We start from the raw sequence: 13,407 nt of genomic DNA on the forward strand, positions 1-13,407 counted from the left end.
GTTTTCTCCAAACAAATTTTTACCGGTCCAATCAGCGAACAGTGGGAGTGGCTGAGAACGACGATGTTGATGTCGTGCGCTAGTCTGAGATCACATACGTCACGACCAAACGTTAGTGATTGGTTATGGCAGATCCAAAAGTTTTTAACTTCAACAGAGTTCCCGCCTTCAAGGAAGAAAACGCTTGTCAATGGAGAGCGGCCAGACTCTCTGTACAAATGAAATGTACGAGTGTTTGGTAGGACCAGGCTAACGTCAATGTGCATTGTGTGTCGAATAACGTAAATGGCATTACAATCTGAGAAATTCGAGAAGGTCAGCAGTAGTTTGCATCTCTGGAAATGAATGTGTATTGTTTAACATTTTTGTCTGGAAATATTGCTGAATTGACTCGTCAAGTTCAGCTGTTTATCTCACCTCGGCTCGCATTCAAGTGCTGCTCGGTCTGGACAATAAGTCCTGCCTCCTTCGATTTGATTGGATGTCTCAAACATTTTGACATTGACGAGCGCTTTTACACCACTGAGACTGATCAGGCTAAATAGATTAGCGTTTTCCCCTCAAGTGGGCCATTCGTCTGGGCTGACGGAAGGATATAGACTAGGCTACGCAAATGTACTATTATTCATTCTTCATATATATTTACGTAGTAACAGGCCGGCCCACTTTGTCTAGCGGCCCACCGGGAAAATGCCCGGTGCTCCTGATGGCCAGTCTGCCCCTGCCTATGGTCTATATTCATAAATCTGGTCTTATTTTAAACTAGACACTTGAAAATTGAGTCTTCTCGTTTGAGTCGTTCGTTCAAGTCCCTATAAGCTGAATGCAGAAACAGTTTATCTCTCGAGTCTCATTCTTTTGTCACGTGACGTGACAGTCGTGTTGGATACAGAAATGAATTAATTCACAACCTTCCTTACAAACAAGTGCAGAGTTTTTTTGTTTGTTTATTTCAGTTTTTTAGCTAGTATAATAATTGATTTTTCTATGGAGCCTGGACAGATTGGGTTGGTCAGAACGGATAGGCACGAAATGAACGAAATGTTTATTGCACATATCTTCTGATGATTTTATAATAATAAATATATTACAACTGTAATATATTGTTACAACTGTTACAAAAATAATACGACTGTAATTTCAAATGTATATGTTGTGAGACACTGACCGGGAAGCGGTCATGTGAAAAAAGAACGAGACTCGAGAGATGAACTGTTTCTGCATTCAGCCTATGGGGACTTGAACGAACGACTCGAACGAGAAGACTCGAGAGATGAACTAATCTTTTCTGTTTCCGTACGCATGTATTTACATATATGAGGCATTTGCATCGGGAGGTGAGGTGAACGAACAGACTGCATAGCCTGAAGCAAGCTATAGCAATTAATTAATAATTTCTTTCTCAAAGTTTGGCCATGGCTGCATTAGCTTATTTTTAATTTTTATTCCAAAAGTACTAAATGTGTTGAAAAATGTAACATGTAACATTTTAATTAGATTCTGCTGAAATGAACGAAATGACTTGAAAAAAGATTTGATCATTTTGCTGAACGAGATTCAAAGATCAGAGTCAGTAAAATGATCCGAACTTCGCACTACTATTACAAACACTGTGCAAGAGAATGCATTTTGATTGGTTACTACGTCCATCAATCAAACCTCTAGGCATTGACTGACATTATCCAATGAAAACCATGGGCGCTTTGACTGACACCTGCTGGAGCCAGTAAGGCTCTTCCTGTATATATTGACTCATCAGAAAGCCTGTGACTGAAGGAGAAAGACCTGGGAGGATTTATATTATGCGGAAGAGACTAAGCTGCAGGGGAGATCGCAAGAATACTGATTCAAATCGATAGTTCATTGAAAATTACTCTAACTCAAAACGCTCATGCAAACAATGGAGGATTTTTAGTTTTTTTCCCAATTTTTTTGTTGTTTTGTTTTGAATCTTTAGTGTTTTAGCTTTTCCATTCTATGGCACCTTTAATCATCATTGACATGATCAACTCTAAAACTCTTCTGTCGTGTTTTCTTTCCCCTGAACACACTCAGTGAGTTTTTGTGCTTGTTTTCATAGTGACTTACATTGTAGGAAGTCTTTCCTGGTCTTGGGAACTGCGGCTGTGGAAATCAACAGACATGAAGAGTGTGATTATCATTACAAGAGAAAATGATCCCTGCATCCATTGCTAATACATGCAGAAATCCTCCAACACAGAAGATATTTAGAGAAATCTTTCTGCTGTTTACAGACAAATCCTGACACAAGCACTATTGAGGGTTTGACACTATTGACATTTCACCATATTTGATTTGGCTTTTGTAGACATGAACTGATCACAGAAAGGATTTGAGAGGGAATATGATTAAAATTTCACTTTGTACATAAAGTAATCGAATCGTTTCATAAGACTTGGATTAAAGGTGTAAGTAGTGGTGTAAGTACAAATCTGTCTAAATCTGTGTTAGTGAGCACTTCTCCACACCTGTGAGGTGATGGATTATCTCGGCAAAGGAGAAGTGCTCACTAACACAGATTTAGACAGATTTGTGAACAATATTTTAAAGAAATGGGCCTTTTGTGTACATAGAAAAAGTCTTAGATCTTTGAGTTCAACTCATGAAAAATGGGGACAAAAACAAAAGTGTTGCGTTTATAATTTTGTTCATTGTGTGAGTGTTATATATATATATATATATATATATATATATATATATATATATATATATATATAGTGCTGGGAATCGATTAAAAAAATTAATCACATTTTTAACGTTTTCACGTTTTTAATTTTTTGATATTGTAATAATTTCAGTTACTCTACTAATTAAGGAAGAAACTATTTAAAGACAGCATATTTTAAATATGTGTTGTATTGTCATGTTTTTATGAATGAAGGCCAGTATCACTGATGCTAATGTCTCTATGAAACATTAATGACGTTACATTACAGTATAACTCAAAGCTACCAATCTCAACATTTATTAGGCTTTAAAAAAAACTACTTTTAATTTAAGTGAATTTAAAACAATCTTTACATAAACCCATTATAATAAATGTTATATTTACCTGTGGCCTTCCCTGTTAGACATATACAGAAATGTAATAGTTATCAAACACCTTTCTTAACTGCATAAATAATAAATGAAATATAGATTAATCCTCATTAAAGCTACAATTTTCTCTGTTCCCGTTGTTCTGTGATGAACATTAAAGGGTTAGTTCACCCAAAAATGAAAATTCTGTCATTAATTACTCACCCTCATGTGGTTGGACACCCGTCAGACCTCCGTTCATCTTCAGACACAAATGAAGGTATTTTAGTGTAAAGCTGATGCTGAGAAAGGCTTCAGATAGGCCTCCATTGGCATTCAGTACATTTCCTCTCCCAAGACGCATAAAAGGCATTTAAAACGTTGTTACAAAGTCCATCTCACCACAGTGGCTCTACAATAATTTTATGATGCGACGACAATAGTTTTTGTGCGCAAAAAAAAATCAAAATAACACCTTTATCCAACTTGTTCTTGTCTTCCGTGTGTGCCTCCACGACGCATGCGCGAGAATATGACGTAGCGCCGGGGTTCGGGAATCCATGAAATGCACACTTTAGTCCGATTTTGAACACTACGCCGAGACCTAAAGCACGATCAATGTAGAATCAACAGCTTAGACACGCGCGCCTTACTCTGCTTGTAAACAAATCTCTTCTGGGTCATGTGTCCGAATGCCGGATCTGCGTCATATTCTCACGCATGCGTCGTGGAGACACACACGGAAGACAAGAACAAGTTGGATAAAGGTGTTATTTTGATTTTTTTTTGCGCACAAAAACTATTGTCGTCGCATCGTAAGATTATTGTAGAGCCACTGTGGTGAGATGGACTTTGTAACGACGTTTTAAATGCCTTTTATGCGTCTTGGGAGAGGAAATGTACTGAATGCCAATGGAGGCCAATCTGAAGCCTTTCTCAGCATCAGCTTTACACTAAAATATCTTCATTTGTGTTCCGAAGATGAACGGAGGTCTGACGGGTCTCGAACGACATGAGGGTGAGTAATTAATGACAGAATTTTCATTTTTGGGTGAACTAACCCTTTAATGACAGGCACCATCAGTGCTCCTGTCACTTTAAGAGCGGCCACTGACGAACATGACGCGGATCTCACGCGCTGTCCCGCGCATCTCATTTCCTCACAACTCTTTAAGTTCATTTAAGACTTTATTTAACTAATTTAAGACTCCTGATATGAGAATACTCCAAATTCTCTGTATTGTTGTTATTGTTTGTTCAAGAGCAAAAGAGAACTCGATGTGAGCAGGAAACTGATGCGAATTTGTCTGTGCGTCGAGTGTGTGCGTGTGTCAGAGTGTCCCTTGATTGGCTGACATGAGACGCAGCCACAGACAGGACACTGACACACACACACACACACACACACACACACACACACACACACACACACACACAGACAGGACATTGGCATACAGCGCGTTCTCTTGTGTCTTGTCGCGCTTGGAAGCATTTACATGAATAGGAGCGTGATCATATAATGTAACGCTGGGCAAAAATGTATATAAAAATGGATGCTGCATTATTTGCGTTAAATATTTTTGATGCGTTAAGCTGAAAAAATTAATCGCCCGCGTTAACACGTTAATTTGCCCAGCCCTAATATATTTATATATATATATATATATATATATATATATATATATATATATATATATATATAAATAAAGAGAGAGAGAGAGAGAGAGAGAGAGAGATAAAGATGCAAAGACATGTGCACATGACACTTACCTGAAGACGGTATGGGGCCGATAGTGTCACTGGCTTCACTCACTCCCACTTTACCCACTATCCTGTAGCGGATCAAATACTGCTTCCCAAACTCCAAGCCAGTCAGATTAAAGTTTTCATCAGGTTTGTTTATGACATTCCACTGTTCCCTGTTCACCTGCCGGTACTCCACTCTGTACTGCACAGTTTCTCCAGTCGGGGACTTCTGCAGTTTCAGGGACACACTGCTCTCCTGGACCTTCTTCACTTCTGGTCGAGGAGGCTTTGACACGGGCTGGAACTGAGTGTCTGTCAGCTTCCCTTTTTCATACAGACGGATGGAGGAGCCTGGACTGGATGGATCAGAGATGGCTGACATAACGAATCTGTATCTCTTCTCATCTTTATTAGCCTCTGAAAAACTTCTGAAAAGAGACAAGTTCTCTCTTATCTTTGAGATGACAGCAGTATCGTTGAACCACTTTCTGACAGATACCACAGAAACCATGCTTTGTTCCCCATCTAGCGCTTTAAACTTGTCAGATTTCAGAAACTTCTTCAGGGTTGAAAGATACGGGTCTTCATACTTCAGGGATGTGAAGGTCAAGCACACCACAGCATCAATATTAAGATTAAGGTGGATGGTGTTGAGGCGGTCTGAGTCTTCAGTTGTGATTCCCTCCAGCATCTTGGTGTGAGAAGTCAAGAGGTTAAGTTCAGACTTTGCACCATCTAACCACTGGCTAAGACTGTCAGCATTAAAAGGGGAGCTGTAGTGGATCTTCTGAAGGTCTTCTAGCGACTTCTCCTCCATCTCTCCTCCTCGTATAGCAGGCAAGACCCTGCCCACTGCTTTCAGGAGCATTGTCTTGTAAATGCTAAATGAGTTCTGAAATGAATGCAGCCTCTCTTTGATATCACTGAAAGCATTCACCAATGTTTTTTTGGAGAGGTCGTTGTATGTCCTGTCTAATTCTCCCAGCTCCTCCATTATATCTTCAGTGCTGGAAACCAGACGTGTGGTGATTTCTCTGTCCAGCTGAGCAGCTTTTGGATCCAGTAGAGAAAGAGGATAGAGCCAGACTCTTATTGGAACAGCATTCTGTGGATTCTCCTTCAGGATAGAGGGGAGCTTCTTGTACACCTCTACGGCCTCCATGAAAGTGGTGGGGTTCTGCTCAAGGCGGAAGTCACCATGAAATGTGCAAGCAATGTTCTCAGCCCTTTGCTTATCAGCATCTGTCATTTTTAAAGCTGCTTCTCCCTCAATAGACAATAGAGGAATCTTCTTGACCATGATATTCAGTTTTCCCTCAATCTCCTGCTTATTTTCCTCTTCTGAAAATCTCCGATCAAACACCATGAAGGCCTGAGCTCCGTACTGTACAGCCGTGACCACATGAGTTGCAGTTTTCTGGTCAAACACCTGAGGGTAGGTGATCTGGCCCAGATGGCTCATAGTGAGCTGTTCGAATCTGGTGGTTTCACTGTAATACATTGTTACTCTGGACTGTTGGTTTGAGGATTTGGTGTCCCGCAGAAACTTGGCAGATCCTCCCACCTCCACCAGCCCTCCTAAGAAGCTGGCCTTCAGGGAAGCACTTACATCCAGGAGATTGGCCTTACTAGAGAAAGAGTCGGAGCCACTGAAGTCAAAATCTGTCTTGGGCTGTGGACGGGTGTCCAAATCTTCACTCAGTGACTTCTTATCCCACAGAGTAACACCTGAAATGAGAAATCACTTTAACAGTCACGTATGAGGACGCAATGCACTCTTGAGGGGAAAATAAACTTTTATTTATTTTAGGTTGATAAAACACCTGGAATGAAGGTATCCTTGCGGCAGTCATACAGCATACCAGGAAACAGAGGTCTTCCTAGAGCTGCCACTTCAATGGGCGCTGATGCCAAGGCTGCAATAAATAACAAATTAAAGGTCATATTTATACTTAAAATATTTATGATATTTATATATATATATATATATGAACAAAATAACATCTGGTGATAATGAATAATGTGTCACTGTTTCCCCACCAGCATTTTTTTTATAGAGTTGCCAGCCACCACCAGCATTTTTGATCATTTACAGAAAAGTTTTATGACTCCCAGAATATTTTGCTGTATGAATATCTGAACATGCAATATGTCAAAAGACAGAACAGACCCTATACTTAAAAAAAGTTTTATTCTAGCAATGTAGGGCTGTCAAAAGATTAATCACGATTAACCCCCTCGAGTCGGCCGGCGTCATCAACACACTTTATGTCTTATCAGCAGGGTTGCCAACTTTTGAGATCAGGTTGGAGTGAGATTTTCTTTTCTTTTTTTTTTGGGGGGGGGGGGGGGGGGGGGGGTACTTAACCAATTACCGTACGATTATATCGATTTCAGTATCAATTCATAGCCTGCTGTACATATAAGATTATATCGTATATCGATTTCAGTATCAATTCATAGCCTGCTGTACATATAAGATTATATCGTATATCGATTTCAGTATCAATTCATAGCCTGCTGTACATATAAGGAAATAAGGATATGTACGTTATTAACATTTTAAAATTTCCCATTTAAAGAAATCTAGTGTTTGATCATATCAAAATATTTATTAAAATGCAAAACTGCAATACTTTTTTGAGCAACTAGATTAGATACATGTATTTTGATTAAAGAGCCATAAAGGCACCAGTGGGTAATGGCATTACAAATGGAAATTATTATTTTTCAAGCCACAAAATGACTCTAATTTGCCTCTTTGAATAAGAATTCTCTAATTCAACCTTAATACTAATTGTAATATAAATAAGAAAAATATTAGAAGAAAAATATTTTAAGTGGTCAGGACCATAATTATTGCACAGATAGTATTTAGTACCAAAATATATATATATATATATATATATATATATATATATATATATATATATATATATATATATATATATATATATATATATATATATATATATATATATAATATATATAATATAATATTTTTGAACTAAAATATAGAACATTTATTCAATTGAAAAATAGTTAAGGTGTATGGTCACATTTGACCATCAATGTGTATGAGTGTATGAGGGCTAAATACAGGAAAAACATTAATGTTAACAATGTTGCATCTCCATCACTCTCTATAATAAAACGATCCTGTATGGTTGACGTAATAATCAATGCACACTATGCTGTACTGTTTACCAAAACTTGCTGCAAACACCTGAAGTGGAGATGTTGTGTATCAAGCCATTCAAATGCATTGAGCGCTAGAAGTATTGAGAGCTCCGTGGAGCACGTGACCGCGCGCGCACCCGCGAGATGAGAGAGCATTCCGCAACTCCGTTTTTCAACACTCTGGCTTTAACTGTTATGCCATATTAGCGCCAAAACGCTATTTATTGTTTGAATTTCGCATTAAAACTTAAACAAATCTAAAAGCTTAGACTTTGTTTAATATCAAAAGCAGGTTTGGCAGTTTGGCGTGAGATTAAGTTGGGCAGCGTGAGAGCGTGAGACAGAGCCTGAAAGCGTGAGTGTCACGCCAAATGCGTGAAAGTTGGCAACCCTGTATCAGTGCCAAAGAGACTCAAATAACTTTCTCTTTCAGGCAAGTGTTATACATCATTATAATTATAAGTTTCTTCTTTTATTTGTGTATGGTCACAATAAGAACAAAATGTTGTGCTTTTTGCAAAATAAAGAAAACAAACATGATGCACAATCTGCAGCCTCTCTGTCAAAGATGTTCATTCAGATAGTCTTCAGAAAAGGAACTCTATTTTAGTGAATACTTGTCTCACAAACATGAGGCATATGTCTAAAGAAACGCTGAAACAAGTTTTAAACAATGTAAATCAAAACGAAAACAAATATTCTCTGTTTATTTAATCTTTTTGAAAAGAGAGAGATGTCAGTCGCTTTGAGCCTCTTCATTATCAGCTAATGCGCCACGCCCATGGAGCACGCATTCTTTTCAGATTCAAATACTGACGTGATCTATGAGAACAGAATCCACGCCCACACCAACTCAAATAAAAACATCAAGAGAGTTTTGGACAGATTATATCGTGTTTATTGTAAAATAGCCTAGTGTTGCATCAATAAAGCTTTTATTTGCAAATGTTTGCTCAGATGCTATAAATATAGAACCAGTCAAACGTATTGTGTTCAGTAGCCATTAAAATGAATTTTGTTTCATATTGATGTTTAAATATTATAGCCTAATGTTATTTATTAATTTAATATATGTTGATTATGAAAAGTGAACAGCACGAGTAATAAAGGACACATCAGATGTGCAATATATCAGAAGACATGGAGTTTGTCAGAAATGATTTTGACAAATTCATTTAGTTTTGTTTTGTAGAAAGCCTTTCTTTAACTTCTTAACCCGCACCGGTTCGTGGGCGGGGGGATTGACGGAAGTGGGCGTGTCTGTACTTTTATTTGCTTTTGTTTTATACAAAATATTCAATCAACTATCACAAACTATGCATCATTTGAAAGCTAAAACACTCAAGATTCATGTTCTGAACTTGTTTTTGCAATAAATACACCAGAGAGGAAAGGGTTAAATGAAATGCTAGAGGACCGGCCATGTAAACATTAGCATAATATCAGCGATACTCATCTTTCATCTCCTGCCGTTCAGATCAGATCGGACGAATCCAATAAACCCCCGCATACATGTCCGTGTAAGAGTCTACTCTTCAAAATGCATCCCATTTTTTAATCCAAAACGACGAAAAAATAGGGAAAAAACAAAAAATCCTCCATTGTTTGCAAGAGAGTTTTGAGTTAGCGTAATCATTCATGTCCATTTTCAATGAAATATCGATTCTAATCCGTTTCTGGCAAACTCCCCCTGCTAGAATAGTCTCTTCCATGTAATATGAAACCTCCCTCGTCTCTCTCCTTCAATCAGAGTCTCTCATGTGATGCATCATATAGAGGAAGCGCCTTACAGGCTTGGTGAGCTGTCAATCATTGCGCCCATGGTTTTCGTTGGATAAAGGCACTCGGTGCCCAGCCAATGCCTTTCCAACAAAGGTTTGATTGATGGACTTAGTAACCAAGCAAAAGGCATTATCTTGCGCAGTTTATGTAAGTAGGATTTGGTGAAGACTGTTAGTGCTTAGGCTTTCATAACACCGGCACGCTGTCTACACGCTGTCTGTCTGCACGCTGTCTATGGCGCCTGCTAGTGTTTAGGGCAGAAACTGCAGTGGAGCGCGCAGATTCTATGACGGACACTTCTTATCAGCTAAATGAGTTTTTTACACTTTGTAATTTCTGTAAATAGTTGCTTTAGTTTTTCAGTAACTGTTTATCCATTATAATTAGCAGTTTATTGCAGTTTATTGCAGATTTATTTGAATGAAAAACTACTCTTTACAATAGCAAATCTTCTGAAATAAATGGCCTTTTTGAAAGGACGCCTAGACTTTTCTTGACATAAAAGCTTACAGAAGCTACATTACTGAGAGAATCATCCTCATATTTGAATCATGACATGATTACACATTCACATTTATATTTAAGTTATTTTCAGGCTCTTAACATTAAATTATCATATTTTTTTCCCTAAGTAAAACATAAAAAAAAACGTGAGTCACTTACATGTATATTTACATGTATATTACTCTGTTCCCATATTACTTTGAGTTATTATGACTCTTAGGTAGCAATATTTAAAGTGTCTAGTTTAAAATAAGACCAGATTTATGAATATAGACCATAGGGTTTAAGAACTGCAGACATTTTCATTTGGGTATATCGTTTTCAAAGAATTCTCAAAAATAGGGGCGCCAGTTAAGAGGTTAAAGTGAATTTCGTTTTATAAAAATTATATCTTAATTTTAATCTATGCTTTTAATATAGTTGCTTCTTATTTAATAAGGGTTAATAAATATAACAGACAATAGCCTTAGCACTGGCGATCATGCATTGCATGCATGTCTCATAAATGAACTGAAGCTCGTAATGATATTTGAGTATTGTGTAAATCAGATAGTTTACGAAATCAAATGATTCCGAAAATTGTTCCCGCTGTTATGACTGGGAAAAAGTGTCCCAATCAACCTGAAGTCACCATATACTTTTTGAAATCATAATTGCATTGCATTATGTTGTTTTAAATCCCAAATATTTTACTTGTAACATTCATTATTACCAATTATTCAATTATTTGTATTTACTGAATACTAACTGAATTGTGTTCAGTGTCACAATATTACTGTTTTTTACTAGGGATGTCCCGATCCGATCATGTGATCAGAAATCGGGCCCGATCACGTGGTTTGAGACTCGATCGGAATCGGACATTACCTCCCGATCAGGACTCGGATGTATATATGTACAGGGCTGGATTAACATAAGGGCTAGCTGGGGCTGAATCCCCAGGGCCCGAGCACAGAGGGAAACGGCATTACCTGATTAAACCGCGAGCGCATCCAACAGACTCAAAGCGCGAGAGCTGCTGGATCGTCTCACGCAGAGCTGACCAACTCGTTCGGCGATTTTGCCGCTTTATTGAAGTGATAACGAGTTACGAGCACCAGGCACAACATATAGTGTACAGTAAAGGCTCTGTGGAGAAACTAGCTGAACAAGACTGAATATCTCCGACCATGTAAACTGAAGTGTTGAGGTAAACTAGGCTGCCTACACGATGGCCGTAGCCAGCTAATGTTATGAGGTCTGGACCTCTGTATTTTTCCGAGGTGTACATAATACATTAATCATTTAGTAGACACTTTTATCCAAAGTGACTTACAAATGAGAGCAATAAAAGCAACTAGAACAATCAAGGGCAACAAATTGTTAATATGTGTTAAATGTAATAAATGTTGCGAAATAATTGCCTAATAGAGTATTAACACTACTTTAGTGCTGCAAGGATATCTTCTTGTCTGAGCTGCCCTGCCTGTGGTCCGTCACCGCTCATCAATATCAAAATATTTGAGATGACCAATCAAATTAAAGTATGCGGGCTTTATACGCAGAAGCTGCTGTGCAAGTAACACGCTTCAGTAAATGGTGCAAGATGCAAGTAGCCAAACAAAACATTTCATATTTGACAGCTGTTTTAATATATACAATGTTAAACAATGAAAAGACTATCAACCAGAGCTCAGCTTTAGGAGGGGAAGAGACAGGGCAAGAGAAGGAGACAAAAAGAAAGAGTGATGTAATAGAGGAGGCTTATAGAAATGAGAGAATGATGAAAAAAGGAGAGAGGAGGTATGACAGATAATCTACTGCCCACTAACATATAGAAGTATATACTTATATTATAGAAGTATCGGATCGGGACTCGGTATCTGTAGATACTCAAATTCAAATGACTCGGAGGCAAAAAAAACCTGATCGGGACATCCCTATTTTTCACACATGTGTTTTCACTGTTATATGGTAGGGGGCGCTATTACACATCCATGTTTTCACTGTTATACGGTAGGGGGCGCTATTACACATCCATGTTTTCACTGTTATATGGCAGGGGGCGCTGTTACACAGCCGTGTTTTCACTGTTACACGGTTGGGGGCGCTATTACACATCCGTGTTTTCACTGTTATACAGTAGGGGGCGCTATTACACATCCGTGTTTTCACTGTTATATGGTAGGGGGCGCTATTACACAGCCGTGTTTTCACTGTTACACGGTTGGGGGCGCTATTACACATCCGTGTTTTCACTGTTATACAGTAGGGGGCGCTATTACACATCCGTGTTTTCACTGTTATATGGTAGGGGGCGCTATTACACAGCCGTGTTTTCACTGTTATACGGTAGGGGGCGCTCTTACACATCTGTGTTTTCACTGTTATACGGTAGGGGTTGCTGTTAGACATCCGTGTTTTCACTGTTATACGGTAGGGGGCGCTCTTACACATCTGTGTTTTCACTGTTATACGGTAGGGGGTGCTATTACACATCCGTGTTTTCACTGTTTTACGGTAGGGGGTGCTATTACACATCCGTGTTTTCACTGTTATACGGTAGGGGTTGCTGTTAGACATCCGTGTTTTCACTGTTATACGGTAGGGGGTGCTATTACACATCCGTGTTTTCACTGTTTTACGGTAGGGGGTGCTATTACACATCCGTGTTTTCACTGTTATACGGTAGGGGTTGCTGTTAGACATCCGTGTTTTCACTGTTATACGGTAGGGGGCGCTGTTACACATCTGTGTTTTCACTGTTATACGGTAGGGGGTGCTATTACACATCCGTGTTTTCACTGTTATACGGTAGGGGGCGCTGTTACACATCCGTGTTTTCACTGTTATACGGTAGGGGGCGCTGTTGCACATCTGTGTTTTCACTGTTATACGGTAGGGGGTGCTGTTACACATCCGTGTTTTCACTGTTATAATGTAGGGGGCGCTATTACACATCCGTGTTTTCACTGTTATACGGTAGGGGGCGCTATTACACATCCGTGTTTTCACTGTTATACGGTAGGGGGCGCTGTTAGACATCCGTGTTTTCACTGTTATACGGTAGAGGGTGCTGTTGGACATCCGTGTTTTCACTGTTATACGGTAGGGGGTGCTGTTAGACATCCGTGTTTTCACTGTTATACGGTAGAGGGTGCTGTTAGACATCCGTGT

The 13,407-nt window shown here is 38.8% G+C and overlaps 1 protein-coding gene across 1 annotated transcript in view; it reads right to left on the bottom strand.

Moving 5' to 3' along the window:
* The window catches only part of LOC307117946 (neoverrucotoxin subunit alpha-like), a 45,271-nt gene that overhangs the window by 10,551 nt on the left and 21,313 nt on the right, over window positions 1-13,407 (bottom strand). The window contains exons 3-5 of the mRNA XM_079803221.1: window positions 6,609-6,701; window positions 4,810-6,513; window positions 2,089-2,124 (exon numbers count right to left, since the gene is read on the bottom strand). Of these exons, the coding sequence (XP_079659347.1) occupies window positions 2,089-2,124; window positions 4,810-6,513; window positions 6,609-6,701 (1,833 nt within the window). The remainder of the gene's footprint in view (window positions 1-2,088; window positions 2,125-4,809; window positions 6,514-6,608; window positions 6,702-13,407) is intronic.

The sequence above is a fragment of the Gobio gobio genome, assembly GCF_949357685.1.
Source record: "Gobio gobio genome assembly, chromosome: 21".
Taxonomy (NCBI): Eukaryota; Metazoa; Chordata; class Actinopteri; order Cypriniformes; family Gobionidae; genus Gobio; species Gobio gobio.